Here is a 26,519-nt window from a genome sequence, read left to right on the forward strand (position 1 = left end):
ATTTTATCGCAGAAAAACGTCGGAAATGTTACCAGGTTATCGACACAACGATTCAAAACCTTTTTCACATATTGATCGTTACACCATAGACTCTGGTAACAGCTGAAGAAGTATCGTAAATTTTTGGAAGATCACAACATGGATAGCATAAATATTGCGAATGCACACAACAGGCAAAATCAGATTAGTGTCATCAAACTATAACTTTCCAGATTACTATTGTACAGAATTAACTTAAGGTACTTAAAACTTTCATTTAAACTTCTTCACAGTGTGTCGGGAGTATTTTTACTTTCTTTTGTGGGCTTATCATCAACACACGTATTTAAAGCTCCATAAATCACTATTGTATATCAAGAACAAAAACACACAAGCAAGTGCTAATTGCATGAAGGTGGCGACACAACTGCCATATTTGTAACTAGTGGCGAAAATAAACTTTATAAATCCATGGAACCACAACTGCACCTAAACCAACTACAAACGCCAGAACAACTGTGCCCACGTGAGTTCTATCTATGGTGGATCCACTTTTGGTCCTTGGGCGGCCCATGGACGAGGTTAAGGCCTTTCTTTCCGCTTCTGCTTTCCACCTTAAATGTATCTCATCCATGTGAGAGCGAACACGCTGTGTAATATTCAGGGCTGGGTCTATTGGTTGAAGGTCATGAAGACCCATTAAGGAGAGGCCACACATTCCCATGTAGCTGTGAAGTGCATCTAAAAAAGTCACAATAAAGTTGGCTTGACTTTCTACCATAGTATTTTTGGCAGTAGCAGTGTAATAATCAATTACATTGTCACACACCTGACTTTTGTGCAAAATGTTTACCTTTACTTAAATGAACATAATTTTTTTATTTAGATCCATAAGATCATGGGCGTATCCAGAGGGGGGGGGTCTGGACACGTCGTTTGTAGTGGTCACGTTGTTGTAATGGCAAGCGGTTTTACTTGCGTGAAAGTTAACAAGTTTAGTTGTCAAACACGTCACCAATATTACGCATGTTAAAAACAACTGTGCTCGCATAGGTGCAAAGAGGAAATATAAGGCTACTGCTTAGAAACTAGTTTTTGTTTGTATGTTTTCTTGACAACGTAAGCCCATGTTTGATCCCTTTGGTAACAAATATATTCAAGTCTTTCTTTCAAAGTAGTAGTAATAAAAACTCGCATTGAGTGTTACACAATTGCACAAGCCAGGAAGTTTCCAAAAAACTTTGGACCCCCCCTTTAAAAAGTCCAGGATACGTCTATGCATAAGATACACACTTTTCCAGGCATTTGAATGTAATTTCTATTTCTATAGCAACACTATCAAACTGACCTGGATGTATTTGGGGCCATTTAGCAAATCCTCCAACAACACTATCTTGTGTTGACAAAACAAAAGTTTCATTTTCTGCGAAGTCGACCAAGTCAAAAGCACCAAGTAGCTTAAAACAGATTCAATTTGACTAAAACTTGATATGAATGTACACACCAACTGACTCCACCTACTTTAAGTGTTGCCCCAACCCAAAATGAATAACAGGTATCGTCATCTTTGTGAGGTCGTCCATGGAAACCCATTTTTTGTCGACTGATGCACCAATATTCTAGACTGTGAAAAATTGTATGTGGTTGCTATTTAGATGAATGAAATTTATAGCATCCAACTTTTCTGGATCTGAATCCTATCTTTAATTTCATAAAAATGGCCATATTATTTTACTTTGGACAGCGTATTCAATGGAACATGCTACCACAAGGTGGAGGAATCTGTTCCTAGCTTTACCAGGCACTCCAGTGCAATAGTCACAAGCCACACTGAGAGAATTTATAGGTTAAAGCAGTGTGTGCACTACTGACTGCTGTTCAAAGAAAATTATCCTAATTTCAGTAAATTTTCAGTATATACCGTTTTAGTTGTTTCTTTGACAAGCTGTGCGTCATATTCATCAGATTCAGTGAAGCAAGAGCACAAAATGTGGAGCCACCATGACTTTCCAAACCTGGCCCCTGGCCAAATGCCCCATCATAACACTGAAACAAAGAAGCAAATAAACTACCCTGTTAATTGGGTATTCAATTGGAAATGTCCTATAATACATACCAGGCTTTTGTGGATGAAAGCAGTGGCCTGTTTTACATTGATTGCTGAGAAATCATTTAGCATTGCACAAACACAACAAGCACAATATATAAAACGCATGTCATTTTCACTTCCATCGTATGTTGATCGAAAACTAAAAACATCAGTGTTACTTCTGGATTAATACTGAATGCCTAACAATGCAATTGTAATGCATTTTATAACCAATTTAAATTATGATTTTGCTTGAAGCTACAGTAACTAATATAATATATATATACATATATTCACATTGTTATCAAGAAAAATATGTTCGAATTAAAAGTTGTGGGCCGTGAGCAAACATTTTTCTTAAATTTTATTTGGGTAATCAGTAAACTAAAGATTATAACCAAATAAAGAAGTCAATACATTTGCAAATACCTGCCATCTTCCAGTTGCAAAGCCCTAACCCCTTCCAAACAAGCCTTTTTGTTGACTCTTCTCAAGTCGTCAGACAAAATCAACAAAGATGCAAGTCCAGTGTACGTCATTGCGATGTGACCACAATCATACAGGTTTGTAGATTCATGTGACTACAACAGCAATGAATAATTTTATTGTTGGTGACTTTTATTTTATGGCTGCTAATTAGCATTCTTGCTGTACATAATCTACTTCTGGTAATGAAGCGAATTAATGCAAAATCCTTACCTTTGCATATTTCGGTGTCGTGACACCATTGGATGTAGAACCGCGAAATCCACATTTGCATAAGTTTGATTCTGATACAAAAAAATAATTAATGAAATACATATGAATAAGAACTTAAATATGGCAATTTGAATTTAGTTTCAGTGATACTGATATTTAAAAGCACAGAAAAACATGGCTGCAAACCAAAAGCACTGTCTTAATTTCTTGAATATACTTTTTTGCACACTGTTTACTTCATTTGTTTTGCACACAAACATTTTCAAGTTTTAGATGTTTCATCAAAAAAATATGCTAATCTTGTAAAATAAAACATATTTTGTCATACTACAAAATTATTTACTACTTATCTATAACTGCTTGAGCAAAACATTTTTATACTTACCTAAATAGTTTGGAATTACTTGGAGTGAATAAATCCACTCAATAATCTCTTGTTTATTTTTCTCCGAAAGGTTATCAAGGCCATTCAAAACATCAAGGCCGGACAAAGCAAAAAAAGTAATGGTAAGTCTGCAAAAATATTTCCATTGTTATCTTTTCAGACAATATAAGGACCGCGACCAGCATGTACGCACAATTTTATTACCCAAAAAAGATTACCTGCTGGTATCTAAGGTGGAGTAGCGATGCGGCAAAATTTGCAATATTCTCGTAAAAAAACGAATGTGTTTTCTTCTTTCAAAGGCAGTTGATGTATTCATTGCAGTTTCGCAGCCAACCTCAATGCACACCTTTTCTGATTTTTCCCGTGTGAATGCTACAGCCTTTAATGATTGGCCAAAAATTTTTTTTCAGTAAAATAGGCACAACAACTAACAAACACAAGTTCTCTACATATAAAAAAAAAACTCTAAAAATATAAATTTTGCAAGATCAACCACAGAAATGTTTGAGAAACATAAAAAAAAGTAGTATAGATAAAACAACAACAAGTTATCAAGGCACCCGCTTCATTATGTAAGATCACTGATCTCTATGTTTAATAAGAACGAAAATATCGCGGAAACGATAGTAAAAGGTAATTTTGCCCACCATGCAGGGCCCACACAATGCAGGGGGTACATGAACATCTAAAGAGGGCAAATGAATAAGTTTGTTTGCTATGAAACTAAAAGAGACTTTCCGCTTCACTTGCAAGGCAAAATATCTCCAAAAATTGGTCTCGCGCCAGCACATTTTTCTCTCCAAAGCCAAACATCGAAAATGAATGAAATTAATGTATTTTTACGCACGTTTGGGCCACACATTACTTAATGGAGGGTTTATGTACATTTTTAATGTAACCAGAGACTACTAAGTCCGTTGTTTTTTGCGACCCTTTTAAAGTCTATATTCGTCTAAATAAGGATGTTTTTTTTTATTTTGGAATTATATGTCATGGGGTGTGTCTGATAGCATGAAATGTTTGGGCATGCATCTACTTTGTTGTGCACCCCTAGTTTAGTTCATTTTGCTTGGTTAAGAGCGGTTGAGGTGGGCGTGTTTGGTTGAGTCCCAGCAGAAATCGTTGCGCGTCGCACGAAGTGGCACAAAGTATACTGAAAACTGAAAATAGCTTTATTTTGTGGATGTTGTACCTCGTAGTATATGTCTGTGTTTTGTTATTTTTGCATATCCGTATGCTCCGGGTCCGGGTCTTGGGAAATTTTGAACGAAGAGGTCATGACATTACAAAAGGTGTCTGGAGCCGGGCTCTGAGTCGCTTTGTGCGAGATATTTGAGATATTAGCCGTGGACGTCGGGCTAAAAGCTATACACCAGACACTGCATACCCAGGCCAGGCCTGTATCTGTATGTTGGACATTGCAATGTAGACAGAGCGGACAGCAAGCGGCACACCACCTAATGTTATTGTTGTAGCCTACAAAATAGTAATCAACAACTTCTCTGGTGCAGTTAATTATTTATATAAATGTGAATAGATAGACAAGTGCTTTGTAAAAGTGCTGATATGTTGAACGTGAAACATAAAATTGGTGCTTACAAATCAATTAATAATATTTGTTGCATTGTTTAGTCGTTTGTTTGCAGTAAGTGTTGTTTTTGAAGAAAAATGCCTCCGGAGATTAGGCGTTTGTGACCTCTGACCTATACAGTCAAGCAACAATGGATGGGCAGTCAATGGATGAACACCTGAAGAAATTGTTGCAAAATACAACTGCCATTAGATATCGCCAAATTCACGAGCATGTGCAACTTGCTTTGGATACCCTGGAAACACAGAAAGTGTCATTTGCTTTCAAGGCATGGCAAATCAGGTATTACAACAAAAAGTTTAGACTTTCAAGCACCAATCATACCAATGTTTTAATTTTGCCATTGAGAAATATTGAATGTTGCTCATCTTGTGATTAAACAAAATTCATATTTGTTTTTCAGGGAGAAATGTGTATCAGTTCTGAAAGAAGCCCTTGAAAGCAATAACCCATCATTGATATCCATTGGACTGCATGCTATTGAGGTTCCCTCGCTTTGTTTATGTTTACTATGTTTAAATTTTTTATATGTGGAATTACCCCAACCTCATTGTTGGTAACCCATTGAGACTGACAATATCTTAAAATTATGTAATCTGTTTGTTTTTTACTCTTTTCTCAGTGATATCTAGAATGACTTAATTGTCTTTTTTAGCCCAATGATTTGTAGCCAGTTGAAATCCACTTCCTTTTTTGAATGTATATAACTAATTTAATTAAAGCTTAAAACAGTTTTGCAAGCAAAAACATAGACAAAATATATAAATCTGAAATTTTCAGTATGCAGTTTTTCACCCTGATTTGGACGGCGTTACTGGTGAAGATGATTGGGATGCTATGGATGCCAGGATATTTGTTCTTCAGGTAGGAGCTGGTAACTAAACCACCCTGTGCCTGCTCAGTTGACCATGACATGTGGTGGCGTGGCTATTTACACTTGGGGACGCAAAGTAAAGATCGTGCTCTGTCGCTCATATTTAAAGTGCTTGTAAACTTCCCCTTAACTCTGGCTATAAATTCAGAGTTTTAACGCAAGTGTTGACAAAACAATATGGGTCACTTATAAAAAAAATATATAAATTAGGCTTGTTGTGTTAATTACCAAAGATACAACAAAAAATTTTCCTTTACTTTTGCGAAAGTAAGAAGTTTTTTCTTTCTCAGGTTCTGGATGCACTTAATTGTTTGCCCTACCTGGAGCCTGAATACCAAGTTCATGGCCTTAAAATTCTTCTTGGTCTCTGTTGTGATTTTGTGCCAAGTTTCGATGGTGAGCTGATCATCAAAATAGTGCAGGTAACTGGTTGCTTAAATATTTTATTTGCATGACAGCATTTCATTTGTTTTTAATCATTTTTTAGTGTGTTTCATTTGCTTTTTTGAAAAATTTTTTGGACTGGCTTAGGATAAAGTGAATCTCAATTTTGTTACAATCAGTTTAACTAATACATTTTGCCTGAGGAACATGTCATATGTTAGATAAGAACATTTTAGCGTAACCCATCAATAAAAACCATGGCTATTGACGCCTGTCAGTGTCACTTTCTTTGAACAGAGATTTTAATTATTGATGCAAAGCTATTTAATTGTGTTTTTAGTATTATTGTCCTTACCAATGTGCCTTGCTTTAGTCATACTAGTAAAAATATTGGCAGGCCTAGCAATTTTTTTAATTGGCATTGATAACAGGTTTAATGTGTGTGGTGAGCAATAAAAAAAACATCTGTGCATTTTACTGTTGCAATAAATTCTGCAGCCTTTCATTGATTTCTTGCTGTTGTGTTGTTTGTGCCCCATTTTCAGATGTGTCTTGCATGCTGGCACAAGGACAACGATAACATACACTCATCCCTGCTACAGCTATGTGCTGCATACACCTTGTACACGCAGAAGGTTCGAAAATGTTACTTAACTCGATGGGTTGCAGCATTTAGCATGTTATTTTGTTGTAAAATCATCATAGATGACTTTTAGTTACCATTATCACAGTGAAATGGGATGGTATGCTTTTTTTGAGATAATAGTTTGTTTCTGAAATAGCATAATTTCATCCTTATTTGTGACAGTAAAAAACATACCAACACTTACTTAAGATTTTTTCAACATATTTCTAGTACGCGTTATAAGTAATCTTGCACAAACATATTGTGGTGAAATATTTTGTGTGACACAAAAAGTTTTACCCAAAGTTTGATTTCTAATGCTGGATTTAATTAAGTTTAATGACTGAACTTAATTTTGGTTGCTGTGATTTCCTATTTGAACTGCTCACTGCAAATCCTTTCTTTTTGTTTAAATCACTAACATCAAAATCTAAAAAAATGTGCAAATGTATGCAGCACATACCTGGTTAATTGTCCACAACACTTTCTTTAGCAGTAAACTGACTTGACATTCTTGTCTCAGTTTTGTGCTGCAAGCTGCAACAAACAAAATGTTGATTCTGATGTTCTTGGTGCTGCCGAGAGCCTCGCGAGTCAGGCAGTTGATAAACTTGCACAGGCTGACATGAAGGGAGGTGAACAAACAGGTGCATAATTATAGTTTGTTGCTGATCATGTGTTTGTTGTATGTCCTTGTGGCCCGGCCCACCACTGTGGGTTATGGTCCCACTTTGGAAACTACTGCAGTAGGGGACCTTCTGACATTTTTGTATTTGTAAAACCACAGTCTGCTGGGAAACATTTTTCAGACATTTTCATTTTAAGCAATCAGCTAGGACAAAAACACTAAAGTTCTAAAAAATGTATATGCTCAAACACATTTGAACTATATACTGCAGTTTAGAATATCCCTTTTTTATGCATTTTAGAATATGCTTTGTTTTTAATGTATACATATATGTTGGCATACTTGGCAAACCTTAAGATGTTAAGCATTACAAAAGTAAGTAGTTCTTTCCATTTAGATCAAATAAAATAAAACTTGTTTCTTAAATGGTTTCTAAAATAGGTAGAAATATACAATGACTTAGAACTTGTTAGTGGAGACCCCTTTCACGAATCATATGCAACTGCTCTTTTGATATATAAAGTTATTGTTTTTCTAGTTGAGCAATTCCATTGTTTAATGTTGAAGTCCAATGTTCAAGGTGAAATTATGTTTTAAGACAGGACTGTTTTTGTAACTTGTTTGCATTTGTGGATTTATGTTTGCGATGGATTTTGTCGTGCTCTTTTTGTTTGGTATTTGTGCTGACACATTCTATATGTCATATCCATTACCAGCTTCAACAAAAGGTCATTTTGTTACTAATAGGATTAGCAAAGAAATGTGAACCATGTGTCGACTGCTATTTGTGTTTTTTTGTGCAACAAACCAAATTCATGCCTCAATGCCTGTGTTTTGTCAGAAAAGTATCTTTTCAGATTGTGGCTAAAAATGTATACATGTGCTTTGGTCAGTCAGTAACTAACTTTATTGCTCTTGGTATTGGCATTAAACCAACCTTTATTTTTTGGTGGATTTAAATTTAAAATGGTGACTACATTAACTTTAATATTATTTTAGACAAACTGGTGGATGTGATTGGTTTGGCAAAGTTTTTCGTGCAACAAATTAACAGAGCACAGTCTGACAGCCAGAGGGCGCTCTACCTAGAATGTCTTCTTTCTGTTCTTAAAACCCTCAAATCATCTTTTGTCAGAAAACATGAAATGTTTGGAAACTTAATTCGGTAATACAAAAAAATTAAACATTTGTTCAGGATGTCTATTTTAATTTAAACTTGAGTTTTTTAAGCTTTTGTACGTTATTAAGTTAAGCTATTGTACGGTATAAAACATCTACAATGCAGCAATATAAGTTTTTTATTTAAACGTTGTCTAATTTTTCCTTATTTTATGTTGTTTTTGCCGTGGTTTTCAATGAACTTCAAAAATTTAATTAATTTGATATTTTTGTTGCAAATGAGCAATACTAGTACTACAGTATGCTGTTTGCTTATCATTGCTATTTTAGGCAAGACCTCTGTCCAACGTTGGCATCAGTAATATGTTTATCACAAGTTGGAAGCAAAACCCGGCTAATGACATCTAAGAAATTCCTCATGAGAAAGCAGAAAATAAACAATTCCAAAAGTAAATTTATAAGTGCATTGTTTGTGCAACCATATGCAGTCTTCGAAGTTGGTGTTTCTGTTGGTCTTTGTTACTTTTTTTTGTTGTTAAGTTACAAACATTTTAAAATTAGGTTTGTGGGCATGATCTTTTTTGTGAAACTTTTCCAATTAAATTGATGTTTTTTTTAGAAATGATAGTTACACGTTCATTGATGTTGCATCGTAAAGTTGCATTGTTATCTGTTGAACTTGTACGACTGGTCGGCTGCGTTGCCTCACTGCGCCCTCATGTGGCAGTAATTTTTACCCACTTGCTGTCCAGCGCTGCCATTTCCCAACATGGGGTGCCATATTTGATCATGAAGCAGGTAGAAGAGAATGTTCTGAAGTAGTTACAATTTGTATGTTCAAAAATTTGTTTGTTCAACACTGTGTTGATAACAAGTTAGATTGTAGAATACTATCTTAGATATTAAAATTTAGAAGTCCATATTTTGGAAAACAATAATCTATAAATATATACATACGAGTTGGTAATTTCATCTTAATAGTTATTGGGTATGTGTTGGGTTTTTTGCCAGTTTAAAAGTTTCATTTCTTGGTTTTTGAAATATGGCTACCAGTTTTTAAAATATTGCTACCCATTGGTAGCTTGTAAATGCTCCCTCAATTATTTGGATGAGTTGAAATCCTTAACTTAACTAATTCTAATTTAATGTTTTGTTTAGTTATGGCAAAAACCAGACATATTGTTTGACTTGGCTGGACCGTTTATCGTACAAGATGTAGAGGAAAAGCAAAACACTGCAGGAATACTGCAATTGTAAGAAAACAATAAAAACTTTTTTTTGATAATAACATCATGTACACAGTGTTTCTATGAAGTTTTTGTTGTCACTTTGGTTAAAATTTACAGGTTAAAATGACAGAGCTTGACATTTTACTTTTATTTTAATTTTATTGGTACAGAATCATTCATGCCATGTCACAGTCATGTACTGCTTCTGCTGAGAACAACCAACAAGTTATAAACATACAGTCGTCTGTATCGGCCGTTAACAAACTTCTTGAAACTCTGGAGGAAGCAAGGAATGGAAAAAGTTTTCGGGACGAACAGGTTTTTATTCACATAAAATTTTCGATTTAATATTTACGACCAGCCAACATCTTCTTGCAAAAATATATGCAATTTTTTGGTGTATGTTCCACTGTTTCTTAATGTGGTCTTGTTGAATTTTTCTCAATCGATTTTTATTGTCATCCAAAATATCAAATTTTGCATTACAAACCACTAAAAACTTAACACAAATTTATAATGTTACAACTGTGTGCCACAAAAAACACTTTGTTTGTTGTTTGTATCAGGTTATGCATTTCACTCAACCTCAGTATGCACAAACCCTCTCGGATGATGAACTATCGTGCTGTAGTTCATCCGACAACCTTGTTTCAGCTGCAGAAGAACAATTTGACGAGATGAGTTTGGATCAAAATCCCAGTGTGGCTGACTGTGAGGAAACCAGAATAGAGGACGATAAAAGAAATATGCGTCCACTTGACAAAGTAAGTTTTCAACATACAGAAAAATGTAAGTCCAAAAATGTGATCATGTGTTGATATTGGTTTTATCACTCAGTAAAAATGTTTAAAACATGAATTCATTTTAAAAAATAAGGCATTCTGTAAAAGTTTTTGGAAATGGGTGTTTTGTGAAATTGGTTTTGAAATTGGAGCATGAATTTCTGCGGCTGCATTCAAAAACCTTGACTTGTGTTGGCTCAAAACATATTTTCCAATTTCACAGCAGGGAAATCCTGTCATCAAATCCATCAGCGAAATACACAGAAGTTATTTGTCAGAGGATGATGATGTATGGTTGTCATCAGAAGATTTACGATCAATCGCTTCACCGTGTTACCAATCAGCTGCAGAAGGAGATGAGTCAATGGAAAACATTAACAGTAAGTTTAAGTGTCGGCACTTTGAATTAAAAAGACAGTCACTCCATAATGTAAAAAACATGTTTCATGATATTGAAACTAAAAAGTAGCATTTTCAAATAGCGCCAAAATCAATGGCAATAAACCAAAAAACTAACTTTGTTATGAAACACTTTTGTAGCATTATCAAACGATGATGTCTTATCGTCCTCAACAAACACAGCGACTGATGATGAATCAGATGCTGGCACAGTTAACAAGGTACTTTCAATTGAATTACACATTTTTATGTTTAAATTAACGTTTTTTTATAATTTACTGGATTACTTCTGTTTTGTTACAGCTGTTGTGATTTGATTGCTAAAACTATGAGTAGTTTCCCAGTGAAACTTTTGGTAATTTACAAAAAAAAATTTTTCAGGAATCAGATGGAGATATAGACAAATATATGGAGGAGGCGATATCGACAAGAAGTCCTGGAGGCACTGATACTTGTAAGTTAACTTTTTGGTTAAATCCTGTTATTACCCACTCTTTAAGGGCGTTAATGATGCTGATTTGTGACACATTACGCAAATGTAAGATTGTTCAAAATTTACTAGGGCTGATTACTGCGGACATTATTTTTTGACCCAAAAAATGAAAACTTAACTTTTTGATTTACATCAGAACAAAATATAATTGTGAAATTAAAATTTTTTTAGAAACTCTTGTATAGAGAAAACGTTTTAAATTCAAACCAAACATTTGTATTTGACACAAAACACCACAAGACACATATTTCAATTCTGCTCCCATCACATGATCATCATGTCACTTACAAATTACTTCATTCGGACGTTTTTCAGTCTCTATAGTCTCTATGTATGTGCCTTTTCAAAGTAATGCTAAAATAAATATGTGACAGCTGTACATTACAGCAGGTTTACTGATCAAGTGATTTTCATTCAGCAAAAATTAACCTCTTTTTGACCATTTATGTTGACTAATTTTGACTTTATAGAATTATTTTGACCTTATTTTTACGGGTCAAAATATAATGGCCCTGCTACTTACTTGATAGTGACGCATGGTGCAGAAGAGGAGCGGGATAGAATTATATCAAGACGCCACATAGACTACCTAAGAGAGATTCTTCCGCAACTGCTAAAATCCCCTGATGTTGCTACTGTCGACCAGGAATTACAACAAGCCGCTTCACTGTTTTGTCATGGTAAGATTTTTTCAAACCTTTGGTAGTGTTTTACTATCCTTGTAATTTTAAATTATTTTCAAATATTGAAATTTTAATATTTTTTTGTGTACGAATATTAAAATATAAATGTAATGTTGCTGTTGCTGCATATTATATTTTAATAATGTTGCTGTTTTGCCAGGCATATTATATTTTAATAGTCTGTCCTTCTGGCACAATTATCATGACTTTAATTACAATTTTGGCAGAAATCTATGCAACATGGAAAGTTGAGTGTCTCTCAGTCCAGGCAGACAGCTTGTACATATTATGTTATGCAACATTGCTCTTGGCTCTACGCTTACACCTAAATGGTCATTACAGGGGATCGGGTGTTCAGCTTCCATGCGTAAAGGTAATTACCAGTAATTATTGTATGTTGCCGTTTACAATAAAAAGCTGTTAAAAATTCTATCGTGAGGTGTAACAACATCTTGATTCTATGGAAAAAAAACAATTTACTAACTTGCATATGTTGATCCATTTTTCACGTACCCACAATAGTTGTCAATGTTTAGACAATAACCTAGTAGGTATTAAATCACAACTTGGCCCATTAAGGAAGCAATAGGTTTGAGATTAAGCATTTATTGATATAAGTAATATATGAAAGTATATCTTTCTCATCTCTTACAGAGTCAGTGGGTGAACTTCCAACAAACAAGTGGAATATATTTAAGCAGAGCTTGGTTGTCGGAAACATTCAAGGAAATCATTAGTAACGACTTGTTCGGCGAATCCGGATACGATATCAGCGAAAAGAACCCTATTGTGCCTTTGGTTGCATCTTTGATAGGTGCATAATTATCATTGCAATAGAACTGGTCGATTTGTACAGTTATGCATAAAAAATGCATGGCAGTGGCTTTGAAACTGTTCATATCGAATTAAGCTTGTCGGGAAAACGCGCTTCTAAGTAATTAAAACAGCATTCAAGTAATTGTTCCGTTGTTGCAGCGAGGGTTGCTCTTTCATCCGCACATTTTCGCAGACAAAATCAATTGGTTGTTGTCATTTGCAACTCATGGACTGGATTTAGGTTTGATTTAAATGTCATTTTGTTTCTGCAGAAATCGATGGCAGTGTGAAAAGCGCAGACTTCGGTCAGCAAAATAATACCTCGCCCACTTTCACTTCCACTCCTTCGCACCAACACCACAAGCAAGCATCCAAAACCGGTAATTTCATTTTTTACGTGCATTGAAGGTTGGAATATGTTTAAAAAAGGATAAGCGCTCTGTTTTTTTTCTTAACTGTATCGCAATGTTGATAACCTAAACATATTATGTTCGTTTAGTTCTTGAATAATGAAAAGTAATCAATTCCATGCTGTTTTTTAGACCGAATTCGTCATTTTACATGCTTTCGTCGGCTTTAAATAAATTGTTACTGATGCTGCCAGGCATATTTTATTGCTTAATACTGCTCTTCTGGCAAACTTTATTGTATTTACGTTTCTCGACGTTTCGGCTATTATGCAACAGCCTTCATCAGGAGGAAGTGTCGGCGGCCCATACACTTGTCAATCAATACATCGTATTGATTTCCGAATCAACCTCTTCCCGTCATTATTTACAGGCAGCGAGTTCGCGCGTCAGGTTGCAGTCTCAACTTGGAATCTCATCCTCGACATCTTGCAAAGCTCCTTCGCTTACGTCCAGGGATCGAACGGGGGGATTTCCAACTCCCTTTACCTCGTCTTTTCCCCCTCATCACTGAGGATGCGGACGTCGAGAGAACATGACGTCATTATATCGAGTTTAGATGGGTTGCGGTGTGCAGTCGAACTCACGTGCTCATTAGGTTGGTGCATTTCTCATACAACTTTGACGGGCATTACTGAATGTATTTTATTAGCTCCTATGTACGTAACATAGCACATCAATGTATTGTGCTATTCTTGCTATCAGGCATGGTAAATTAATAAGAACTGTTCTTCTGGCACTTAAGTACAAATACTCTTGTAACTTATGTGCCAGAAGAACAATTCTCATAATAGTATTGTGATTGGAGAGTGATTTCACGCCAATAACGTTTATCATGTGTTTGGCTAACAGCTGAAAAACATTCTTCAGTTAATATTTTCTTCGCTGACACTCTCGGAAAGCAAACTCAATACGTTACAAAGCCAAAAAACGTACAATTATTTTATGCAGGTATCCATTCTTATGCTGGTGCAGTGCTCGGACAAATGGTGGAAGCTTGTGTCCCAGAGGAATATTCCCTTCGCGGCAAAAACCCTTTACTCGGTGAGTTGTGAGGTAGTTTTTAGGAACAAAACTGGGTAGTAACTGATACATGTTCCCATTGGAATTTATGGAGCATTCTCAAAGGCAATCGATATGTTTGGACTGAACTTTGTGGTGCCCTGCAACGATATCCACAAAATTGTTACGCGCATGGGCGCCTAGTTTTCAATATTCCAGGGGGGGAGGGCGGATATATTGCGACGTCATAATTTGTTACTATGACGTCATCAAGTATCGAAAAAACTGTGTTTGAATTTCAATGCATGAGGCGTATTAGCCAAAAGGGCGGCGTTAACGATAAACACACGAGATCGATCTACGACACAACCAATATGTACCGATTGGCGTATTATACTGCGAGACTGACGTTACAACAACCGATGTTAGTTACGCAAGCGAAACTAGGTCAACATATTTTGTGTGCGTCGTGTAAGAAACACATTGTTTTTAGGTATTTTTTCTTCAAACGTTACGAATGCGACGAGTTACATGGTGCGGAGAGACGCGCGTAATAGCCACTCGTTTTGTTTTTGAAAAACCTGGGGGGGGGCGCCGGACCAGGCGCCTATGGTTACGCCAATTGTGGTTATATGCAGAGTTGCCATACCATGCTTGTTTGTAAGATTTGTGTTTAGTATTTCAGTATTTACTTTATTCGGCGAAACAACAAAGAAATAATTTTAGTGTAGCCAATTAATTGCTTTACTGTAGTTTCAGCGGGCGATGTTGCTAAAAGAACACAAGGTCCTGTGAATAATATTGCGTGTGCACATAGTTTTGTCATCTAAACGAGCTTTTGGCATTAAAGAGCAGCGTACTTATTATGTGATCCACGCCGATGTTAACTCTTGCTATACGGAACACATTGTGAGAGCAGGGTCTTTTATATCAAAACGTAATTTTTCTAATTGAAGTAAATTCTGTTGCCAGATAACACGACACACCGCTTTTATCTTCAGCAACTTCAACTTAATACAAAACAAACCTTTGCTAACGATAGTCTTGTAAAATAACACATCGCAAATTTGTTTGATGTTTTCCAAATCGTTTTTAAACATAATCTTCTACAGGCGAGGACGACACGGAGAAACACGTGTCCTACCATCGTCTCCACATGTGTCACGTGTTATGTATGGATGCAGTTATCGATGTCGCCCCTGAAGCTGGATGTCACTCACCTAATAGATGGAAATCTATATTCAGGTCGGTATATTGTTTGAAAATGTAAATTTTGTGTACTTAGCCGTGTGTGAAATGGCAGACATTGTTATTGGTTTTAGGTATTATTTAAGTGCCTTTGATGAGATAACGTGGATATATTGGCCTTTAAACAGGTTTGGTTTCCATGCCTTTGTGTACACATATATTACTGGGCATGAAAGTGGTTAATTATTTATCGTCTACGTATTATTTTGTTAACTGAATGCCTGAAAATATACTCTTAACTTACTTGCACAGTGGGTAAGAGTAAGGGTTCAGAATTTTATTATTTAGCCCAAGGTCTGAGGCAAATGTATGTTGCTTAAAATGCAAAATGATACCAGTATGACCAAACCAAACAATTACCTTGTACTTGAAGGTGAACTTAACGTTATTTAATTGCAGACTTGTTTCTTACGTATCTTACCTGGAATCAATCGCGTGTAAAGATGTCTCCATATCTGACATGCACAAATTCACTTCTCAAACCAACGTCAATATTGCCGACCTTGTGAAGGTAATTCAAAACCGTCTTTATTTTGTCACAGCAATAGATTATCTCGTTTCACTGATATTGAATTTTGTGATAATTTTCCAGGTATTCAATTGAATTGAAATGGGTAGATATTTTTGATTCCTGCACTGGAAAACATTCGAATTTTTTTGCCAATACTTTAACTTTCTTCTTTCACTGCCAGGAAAACTCGGGTGATATAAAGTGGGGAAGTCTTTCATCCGGAGCAGCACAGTTGACAAGTTTGGGTTTTCTCACGCAGGAGAGAAGCGTTCAAGCCATCCACATCCTCTCCAACAAAATCGACGGCATGTTTGAACAAGTAAACAAAACTATTGTAAAGCGACCTGCAGACAATGTCCATGTTTCACTTTTAGTTTTCGGCAATAATATCATAGCATGACATATAACTGATATAAGTATATATCCTTTACATGTATAGAACATTTTACAACATTTTTGTGTTGGGCTGTGTAAATAAAAATTACCTGATGTTATGAACAAAGCATCAACTTGAATTGTTCTGCAGGCTTCCGAGGAATTGAATCTCTTCAACATCGTGAACTTCACCAGGCAACTGGCCTCGGCGTCCCACGAACAACTCCATTCATCACCTAGCAACGCAACGGAAGCAGGTATGACGCAATTTGAATTATTGATAATGAACCCGAGTGCTTCAATGAACCAGTTAGTTTTCTAAACGCCATACAATGTACTACCTTCTTTTCTTAATTTTTTTTAATGCAGAATTTACTGTGTTTTTTTCCTCAGGTTTTACAAGTACTCTGGGGACTCCGCTGTTGTTCCGCTTGGGTGAGAACATGTTGCGTTGTGCAAAGTCACGTGATCGACCACTGCTGCACATAGGGAGTGTGTGGAACTTGTCGGCACCTCACTTTGCTAAGGTAACTTTCGATTTTTCTTGATAAAGGCGCATATTTAATAGGGGTAATTACAATACTTGCAAACTAACAATGTCAAAATTTGGTTGTATGATTCCTTGCCTAAAAAACTTTTGAGTAAAATAAATTTGTGAACTCTCTGGCACTTATGATTCGATCCTCATTCACAACAATTCGAACGGTGTAATTTAATAATTAAGTGAATCTTCTTGCGAAAATGTGAATCTAGTCTTCTTACATTATAAAGATAAACAGCAAAACTAAAAACATGAAGGCAAAGTTTGACATGTATTAGCCTAACAACACTTTGAGTTCCTTAATAGGGTAATATTCCATCAGAAAAACAATCCAATTGTAAATAAATAAAAATTAAAAAATAAAACCTCCTCCAAACAGGCTGTAGGTCACAGCAACCACCAAATTGCCAAACAAGCGATCACCTACATTCATGACACTGTCAGCTGCATACTGACCCCTGCCGACCAGCGTGGGAACACCAGCATGTCGCTTTGGGGCGACAAAGAGCCGATGTATTTTCACCTGAATGAAGCACTTCTGCAACCGTTCGAGCGAGCCATGCAGCTCGAGTCTTGCGATCAAGGTGTTCAAGATCAGGTAAGTTTCGGATTGTTGCTTGGGTATAGAACACACAGAATATTTATACATTGTAATTTTAGTGCATGTCAAAGTCGTTTATTATGTGCGTAATTACACGACCATTAAGCGCTTCGACACAAAACGAGAGAATGCATATAAAAGCAAAAAATCGAAAAAGTATGAAAAAATCTTGTTTGGTAATATAGTCTGTTGTTTTATTTGTATTTGAAATATTTGCTTCTTCTGTATTATTCCTATTAACGGTCGAATGTCTTCTTAGATCGCTTGCTCTATCGCAGAACTGGTAGAAGCCAGTTCAAACCGGATTGCTTCTGGTTGGAGACCACTTTTTAGTGCTTTGAGGAATATTCCTTTCTCAAACCACCAACCATTGGTAAGTTTCCTTTTGTGAAAAATACTCAAAAAACAGCAAATAACGCATCATGCTTCTCAGAGCAAGTCCCCTGTGTTGGAAGTTCTCAATAGCTTCTTTAACGCCTCTCGAGCGCCCTCCGTGTTCGCTAATGCCGCCCACGATTGCATACGATGTTTGTTGAAGATGCTCACGTCGATTGAGGGTTGGTAGTTTCTTGTTGAATTGCTTTGTAACAATAATGAATAAAATAGCAACCCAACTTTTAAAAATACCATGTCATGCATTAACCCAACGAAGTTGTTGCTCTTTTATTGACTTTTTGTTAAAATTTCTATGTAGACGAAGTTAGCGACGACGGAATAAGTGATGACAAACACCAACGATCGACCAGTGCATTGCTCTGCAGGTCTTCATTCTCCTATTGTGTACCAACATCACTAGTAGTTTCACTCACGGCTTTTATAGAGACCTTGTAATTTTTTTTCAATTTGATTTGTCTTCCTAGATATCTTGAAGATATATTCGATATCCTGACCAAAATGCATCAAGACGGGACCCGTGAAAATTTCAATGAATCTGCGCATGTCGATGTGACGCCCGCCTGTGCCGGTATACACACTTTATTTGTTCATAACTTTTATTTTTCCGTTTATATCCTCGCTTCGGTTTTATCATGAATTCAAAATAGGACTATTGTTTTGAAAATTTGTTCCCCAATAAACAGATTTACTGATTCTTGAAGGCTTGTAAACCGAATGAAGTGTTGTTAGAACAGTTATGAATCTCGAACTAATATTTTTGGATGTGCAGGTGACGGTGCAGTGTGGAAGAAGTTAACAACACCAGTATGGTGTTGTGGGGATGACAGACTGGTGGAAGATGCAGTCGATGAATTGGAACAAGCTGCTAGAAAGTCGTTCAAAACCTCGCAAGACGATGGCCAAGGTATTGTTTTATGTTGAATGTAAAATTACGACCAATATTTTTATCCTAAGTGATGAAACATTTAGGCTTGGCTTTATATTTTAACATATATTGAATGTCTGCAATGCCACTATCAGGCTCTGTTAACACTTCCAAAATATTTTTGGTCATCGTCAGTGCTATAATAATTTTACTTTTAGAACCAATATTCGACCAATCAGCGGCACAAAAACACTGCGTCCATGACAACACCGGTCTCCTGGCAACATGGTTTTCTCTTATGGATGGTTTGGTGACCAGTGTTTTAACAAGTTCGCACCACACGCAACCAATAGTTCTCGACCTTCTCTGCAAACTACTGGAAAAATGCTGGGATGCACCTGGTTGGTTGTTGAAGCTATATAAAAGATTACTGTTTATAAGTTTATAATTATTATATGTGCAAAAAAAAGCCATGTTATTGCAAAGCTGCAGACTGGGTGTGTACACGCAGTGTAAAAGCTAGCACAGTGACACTCAACAGCTGCACTGATGAGACCTTACAGGTCGAAACAGTGCGTGTACACACCCTGTCTGCAGCTTTATAATTATTGTTTACAGATTATACTTTTAACCTTTATTAAACCCAATACCGTGGGTTTCACAACTTTTGAATACAGTTAGTATACTTTTGGATTTTCCATTCTGTTAAATTTGACATTTAAATCAATGAAATTGTTCTTCAATCAATAGTTTTTCCTTATAGGTAGAAATACGCTCTTAAGAATTAGTTCGAAATACACCTCACACATATTATCCCGTTATCCTTTAATTCGAACACAGGTATAAAGTATCCCCTTTAAACATTCCTCGCAGGTAAATCCTACTGTCTTCATATCCTCCTTCACTCCTGCTTCCCAACTCTCCACTCCTGGATCGCTCGCCTTCTTAATGAACACGATGACGTCTCGGTGACGTCACGCCTAGCCAGTTATAAGCACATGTACGGCACTGTGATGGAACTGGTTGCTGACATCATTCAGAGGTGGACATACTTACATTTCAAATGTTTTTCCATTGGAAGTAGAAACTATTCAAACTAATCACAAATAGTGATTCACGATTAACGACAGTGTGACATCTTTGTTTATAATCTCACAGAAATAATAATTTCGTCAAAATGGCATCATTAGCTTCTGTGCCTAATCAAATAGTCAAGATAAAAGCTATTTAGTTTATTTTCACATAAAAAATGCACTAAACTATCTGTATGATATTAGCAATAAACGCCAAAATGGTAAATTCCATTCTTTCAGGCAAGTGTTAGAAGAAGCGACGCGGATATCGAACCACCAGACCGATAAGACCAGTGTAGATGTGATGGTTCATGATATGGTGAACAATCTATGGACTGCATACGTTAATCTGTGTGTGGAAAGTATTCAGACCAGGAAGGAACATCTGGCAAAACTTGGATGCGCTTGCTTGAGGTACTGCCATGTATTGCATTGTGGTTAATGTTATAATAAATTTAGCAAGCAAATATTCAGATATATTTGTCCCGCTGTGTGATGCAAATCTTCCCTTGGATAATTGTTAAGTTATGTTTGTGAGGTTTTCAACCAAAATTTAAAGGTTTTCGTTAAGAACGCCATTGTGCGTTGTTTAATTTCCCGTCGTTTATTTTGTACATAAAACATAAGCCCCGAAAGCAATTAACGATACGTCTAACAAAATTTTAAGGCGAAAGAATTTACGCCCCTGGATGTCATTTCAGGCATATATTGGCTTCAATCGGGAATCACATGACCGCCAACATGATCAGCGATGCGTGTCGATGTCTCAGTTTCGTGGTCGACGACTGTTTGCTCACAATCAACGCTTTAGTGGGTTTGTACGATGAGAACAGGGCCGACGAATTATTGGTTGAAATGCAAGAACCTGTCAGTTCATCGATCTGTGACCCTTCATGTCTGTCAAGAGTAAGGGTTTTTTCATCCTCAACCTTCTAATTAATTTCCCTTTAAGCCAGCTTGGCAAAATGGGTCGTAGAAGTTTAAGGCGTAGTGGATTTTTTGACTTGCTTATCACTGTTGCAAAATTTCACTTGTTATTGACTGCGAAAACTAAACATTTAAGTAATAAATAATTTATTCCTGTGGGGCCTGAGGGACATTTTTAAAGCTAAAAGTGGCTCAAAAACATTTTATTGCAATATTAGAACTGCTTTATAGGACGGTATACTCGTCAAAGTGTCTACGAAAGTCAATTGAAGCATTGAACAACAATTAGTCCTCTCTGGCATGTACCCCGGTTTAAAGAGTGCTGGTTAACTAACTGCGTGGTTTGCTATCACAGGTTTTCCAGTCGAATGTCTACCACCCCAAATCTCCTGGGTTCGAATCCCACCAGGAGTGTTACGTCACATGTAACGACTCTCTGTGCAGGTGATTCCCCAATTCTTGACTTGACATAACTTTATGTTGCGACAAGCAAACGCATAGAATTTGTTGTTTGTATCAAAAATAAAACAATGAATGAATTAATATCTAAACTAAACTTGAGGAAATTGGTTATTACCAAACCAGCAAGACTTTACTAAAACATATGTGATACAACTGCCCATTAACTGTTGAAAAATTAGTAATTTCTCTGCTACTTTGTGTATATGACGTCACAAGGTCTGGAAGCAATATATTTCCCTTTATTCGTGACCCGTTTCGTCCACAGGGTGTCGCTGTGTGAGATGGCGTGTGACCTCTCCTCCCTCCATCTGCTGGTCAAATGCATCGAACACGTCACTCTCGGCGAAACGCGGTCGCCATGGCAACGCAGCATCCCGTATGCTCATCATAACCGACAACATAACAACAACGCTGAACGAGGCGACGGTAAGTTCAGTGCACGTTGAAATGTGTGATAAAGTAGCATTTAGCTGCTACTGATGTAACATATACCTTATTGGTTAAAAATCTTTGGGTGGTTAGAAAGGGAAAAATGAACAGGTCTCATGTAAGATAATTTGTGTTTCTTTGTTACAACCTGGTCATTATCTAACAGTTTGAGTCTGATAGGAATTCCGTTAATCAAATTCTGTTTCTTTTTCCAAGATTCGACCTCACTCCTTCACTCAACAACCAACAACGCTCATCATTCTCCCGATGATGTCACTGGTCGCCAAGGCAACCAGCTGCGTGACCGTCCGCTCCCTGTTCTTCTCGATTATATGCACGCTAGCGAGGTGACGTCATTAATAACCGCTTTTGACCAAAACTCTCGAAAACCTTTCTTCATTTCTGTATTGAGTGAACATGCAGATGAGGTTTTTGCAACAAACTTTTTGTTGTTTTCAGATCCACAGTTTGTGTTCATGCGTTGCGAAATGTTACGTAGTCGCTCGCAACTTTGATCGACACAAAAACTTACAACGTCTCGTACAGAAACTTGGCAAGTTCTATTCCTCCGCTAATCTCTTCCAGGTATGTTGTTAGGATACTTTCAAAGTAAATAATTAAGAAAAGCAAGTTTGAAATCACTGAAAAAAACACTCTTGTTCGTTTTTTTTTGCTTGTTATCTTCTGAATTAATATCCGGCTTTTAAGTTGGAAGCCCAAAGTATAACCTGTGTTTAAACAATGATTAAAAAAAAATCCAAATCAACTTTGAACATTTCGGTTGAACTCGAGTCACGGTTTTATATTTTTTCAGTTTGCTTCCCTCACATTCGATACCTACCTACGCATTATCCTCTCCCTAACCTCCCACTCCACATCCCAACATCACTCACCCAACCTCCAACGTTCAAAATCTCACTCTTCCACCACACCCACCACTTCCGGTTTGCTCCTGGCGGACTTGCTCCCTGAGATCACTTGCATCCAAGATGGCGGTCATCTCAAATCCGTAGGAACCCAAGGAGATAATCTTTCTTGGGCTTTCCGGGCCCTCAATCAAACCCTTGACGTTATCAGCGGCCCTTGGGGTGACGTCACAACCACGTCGCCGTCACAGGAGCCGGTTCTGATGATGCAAGAGAGTTTGTGGGAGAAGCAGGAGGCGAGCTCGGATTCTATGAAGAGGAGTGATGAAGATTCAATGAGGAGTGTTAATTCGGATGTTGGAGATGGTGATCACATGTCGATAGATCTCGATTACATGGCATATGTGAAGAAATCCAACTTTGAACATGGCAATGGTAAGACACAGAGACAAAATTTGATTTAAAGTTAAGACCTTCGGCCATAATCTGTACATTTTGATGATTTTTCATATATATTGTTTTTTAAAGTTTCGGGCAACATTCTTTCTGTAAAAACTACTGTTTTGCCTTTGCGCTTATGAATATACTCCGGTCGACGTTTGGCTGACAAATCGCCTTTTAATTTGTAGCCACATGTTTTGCAGCGACTCTAACATCGCGTTTCGTATATTTACAGAGAACGAAATATTGTCCAACTCAGAACAGCGTCAATCGCTTCAGGTAACAAACGATTCTCTGTCCCGTATTTTCCGAACCTCAAAAATTTAAAAAAATTAAAACCATTTCGGTGTCCAGACTTCCCTTTTAAAGTGTATCGAAAATGCATTCGTAACCAAAGTACATTGACCTACTTTTCATGTCAGTGGTTTATGGAGTGCAATTTTTGGTTTCCCCTTTTAGTCTCCAACCCCTATGAAACCGTCTGTGGGTAAGAGAATGTATGCCGTGGCGGGAGAGAAAACCATTGGACGTTTGATTAACGCTTATAAGAAGCACAAGCAACAACAAGCTGCAACCACTGCAGTCACCGACAAGCAGGTTGTTACTCGCGTAGTTATGTGGATAATTATTAGTGATGCACCGAAATAGCTATTTTTATATTCGGCCGAAACCGAATATTCGGCAAAAGTTGCCGAATTAATTCGGCCGAATAAACCGAAACTAATTTTGGTATCCATCTCTTTAAACGCAAAAAATTTAAACAAAACATATACTGGATTAGATCTTATCCTATCACACAGCCTTTTTTGGCGCTTGAAGAATATAACCTCGTCTTCTGTACCAACTGCTTAAAGTTGATTTTTATCATTTCTGTGAAAGTGAACAAATGAAACGAACATATTCGTACAGTTTAAACAATGAATAATTGCGAACCCTAGTTTCGGCCGAATAAATTCGGCAAACCGAACTTTCGGTGCATCCCTAATAATTATGTTTAGACATTTTCTTTCAGAACAAACTATTTTGTCCGTAGCTACAAGCTCAAAAATTCCTTTGGAAAACATCAGTTGATTGAAAACGATGTGGCTGAGTTTTAATCATGAAAATATGATGCTTATTTGGTTCTTTTTTATAAACCTTTAACGTGTAATGCCACAATTGCGCAAGAGTTTTTTGGGGAAAGGCGTTGTTTTTAAGTGATAGCAATAAAGCCCATGGATCAGTACATTGATGATGCTTCATAGCGAAATGTATTTGTCTCAAACGAAAGCCAATAGATTTTAATATTTTCCCATAATGGATCAGTACAAGACAGTAAAAAAACTTATAAATGACAAAAGACTTCTTTTACCTGGGAGTTGTTGAAACCAATGCGTGTTATGCCACAGAAGGGAATCCCCGGAACCGACACAGTTGGTCACGTGACACGCGCCCGGTCCATTTCGGAAAGCAGCAGCTCTGTGGTTGGATCCGATGAGCGGGAGGTAGAGCGCGAGGTATTGAGATTTCTGATTTGGTATTTTCGTATCCCATGTCATCTGGCGTTGTCGTTTTTTCCTTTTATAAATATGCGTTTACGGGTTAAGTCGAGTTATTCTGGATATCAGCGCCTGATAAACCGGCTAAAGGTTGCGATGATTTTCGCCCTATGTTAACGTTATATTTAGGAAAGCGTCGAGCCTTAATGCCATTTTATTCACCATTTCGTTAAAAAAAAAACAAGTTTTTCATTTCGATAAAACCATGGTTGTTGGCATTTACAACAGTACAAGAGTTACGAATTTACTTGTTAGCGAAATATATTTGTCTTTAAAACAAAAATGAAACTTGGACTTTACTTTTCATCTTTTGCTTCTTACCCCAGGCTTGGTGCAACGTAGTCGCCGCCACACTCCGTTTGCTGACGTCAGCGCCCGATCACGTGCTCACCAAGTTGCTACCTGTCGTTTACGAACCTCTGACTGCGCTCGCAAAGCAGCAGAATGCGGCCGTGACGCAGGAAGGCTGTGACGTAGGTTCGGCTTTCCACCAATGGTTGTTGAGAGTTGGCGCCTTGTGTCAACTTGTCGAACATGATTAGATGATTATTACCATGTAGTCATATAGACATAAATGTTGATGTTGAAAGTTGTTGTTCTATTTCTGGCTGAATAGAAACTAAGTATAAGCTTAAAATGCCCATGTATTGTTTCTCCAAAAAAAACATCCGTCCGAATGCGTAACAAGTGTAGCAAGTGTTGTCCTAATGCAGTTTACTGTTTCGAGATTGAGTTGCAAAAAAAGTTGTTTTTAGTTGTCGTTCTATTGATTAGCAGTTCAGTGTATGTACGTTCCTGTATAAACACGTTGTCTTTATTTTTTCATCAAGTCTTGTGAACGTTTTTGCACATTACGCCCTCTACTGCCCTCGTGTATTTACTGCTTTTGAACTTCCAAATGCACAGCACGCTTGTTTTAAAAATTTTCAATTTAACATTACTTGAATACTTGGATACGATTAAGTTTTTTTGCACGGCTAAAATCAATTCGTTAATCCTGCACATGTGCTTTTATGCATTTAATAGCCTCCCACTCCCACGAATCCAAGATATTTGCACAAAAACTATTAAACATGCCCCGCGATACTGAGCTTTTTTTAACCTGCAAACATCGGTACGTCACTGACGTCGATCACGTGACACGATTAATAATGTTGCAATTTTTTCCGTTATGAGAATGTTTTTCTTCAAGTCCTATAAGTCACGTTGTTGTGTTTTAAACTCGCAATCAACATCTTCAAACCCCATGTTCTTGTCACGGATCGTATAAGTTTAGTGCAATGTGATGAATCGTTTTTTATGCGGTGCAATGGTTAGTACATGTGACATAGGAAGGTGTTGTCGCGTTTTCGCTTCTTGCTCATTCAGATGTTGGTGCAATTGTATAAAAGCTTTTCTCCGCTCGGTGAAATTTGGTCACAAGGATTCGTATTTATTTGGTGCCAACCTGAACACTTTATCGCAAACATGTGTTTTTCATATTTGAATTCTGAAGCCGACGTTTGTCAAAACATTTTATTTTGAAAATCCTAATTATATTTGTGACTGCAGTAGTAGCAGTAGAAGAAATCTGTAGCGTTATTCGCCTTAGAAATGCAGTGCGACATTTTTTCAGTGCGACAAGAAAATAATTCCTTCGACGCAATCCTACTAAAAATTTTAAATATTTGAGTGCAATAATTTGGCTCCTATTAAATAATGTGCGAAATTTAGTCCCCTACAACAACAGTTGCGAGGTATTGGTGTTTTTTGTAACAAACATTTGCACCTGAACGTTTTGTGTCTTGGGATTTTCCTCCTTCGTGAATTTGTAATACAAGGTCTGTGAACGGAGTCACTGGTGCTTCTGTGCTTGTGGGATGATTCAATTATTCGAGCGAAAACTATGACATTGTTAAACATGGGCCTTGTCTCGATGTTTTGTTGAAACTATTGTAAGTTGGTCCAAAAACTGCGGGTAATTGCAGGTCCACCTTTTTCGTCATACATAATTTAGACAAAATGTCTTTGATTTCATTATCGTATCTTAAACAAACGCTCCACTTTTGATATACTTTAC

At 36.9% G+C, this 26,519-nt stretch overlaps 2 protein-coding genes across 4 annotated transcripts; one reads left to right on the forward strand and one right to left on the reverse strand.

Moving 5' to 3' along the window:
* Positions 1-31: 31 nt before the first annotated feature.
* On the reverse strand, positions 32-3,516 carry LOC145897234 (geranylgeranyl transferase type-1 subunit beta-like). Its single transcript, XM_082985426.1, has 9 exons — positions 3,371-3,516; positions 3,153-3,280; positions 2,768-2,838; positions 2,498-2,649; positions 2,096-2,228; positions 1,901-2,025; positions 1,501-1,603; positions 1,328-1,436; positions 32-720 (listed from the first exon to the last, which is right to left on the reverse strand). Exons 1-9 carry the CDS (start codon positions 3,469-3,471, stop codon positions 422-424), a joined length of 1,221 nt encoding a protein of 406 aa, XP_082841552.1. The 5' UTR covers positions 3,472-3,516; the 3' UTR covers positions 32-421.
* A 1,276-nt stretch (positions 3,517-4,792) lies between these two features.
* On the forward strand, positions 4,793-26,287 carry LOC145898457 (brefeldin A-inhibited guanine nucleotide-exchange protein 3-like). 3 transcript variants are annotated; one of them, XM_082986910.1, is made up of 45 exons: positions 4,793-5,028; positions 5,150-5,231; positions 5,527-5,610; positions 5,911-6,042; positions 6,550-6,639; positions 7,153-7,276; positions 8,257-8,422; positions 8,707-8,825; positions 8,996-9,174; positions 9,535-9,629; positions 9,776-9,923; positions 10,172-10,369; positions 10,611-10,767; positions 10,928-11,007; positions 11,168-11,240; positions 11,810-11,959; positions 12,190-12,335; positions 12,617-12,776; positions 13,051-13,158; positions 13,559-13,783; positions 14,137-14,229; positions 15,300-15,432; positions 15,835-15,946; positions 16,128-16,265; positions 16,473-16,578; positions 16,715-16,848; positions 17,242-17,460; positions 17,723-17,836; positions 17,897-18,020; positions 18,158-18,224; positions 18,324-18,427; positions 18,629-18,763; positions 18,943-19,125; positions 19,598-19,766; positions 20,038-20,211; positions 20,499-20,703; positions 21,080-21,168; positions 21,452-21,612; positions 21,832-21,962; positions 22,075-22,200; positions 22,430-22,916; positions 23,158-23,201; positions 23,382-23,519; positions 24,311-24,418; positions 24,787-26,287. In XM_082986910.1, exons 1-45 carry the CDS (start codon positions 4,877-4,879, stop codon positions 25,000-25,002), a joined length of 6,378 nt encoding a protein of 2,125 aa, XP_082843036.1. In that variant the 5' UTR covers positions 4,793-4,876; the 3' UTR covers positions 25,003-26,287. The 3 variants fall into 3 exon arrangements, with proteins under 3 accessions (XP_082843036.1, XP_082843038.1, XP_082843039.1); XM_082986912.1 differs by having other exon boundaries at positions 24,314-24,418; XM_082986913.1 differs by lacking the exon at positions 6,550-6,639.
* Positions 26,288-26,519: the final 232 nt, after the last annotated feature.

The sequence above is a fragment of the Ascidia mentula genome, chromosome 4 (genome assembly GCF_947561715.1).
Source record: "Ascidia mentula chromosome 4, kaAscMent1.1, whole genome shotgun sequence".
NCBI lineage: Eukaryota > Metazoa > Chordata > Ascidiacea > Phlebobranchia > Ascidiidae > Ascidia > Ascidia mentula.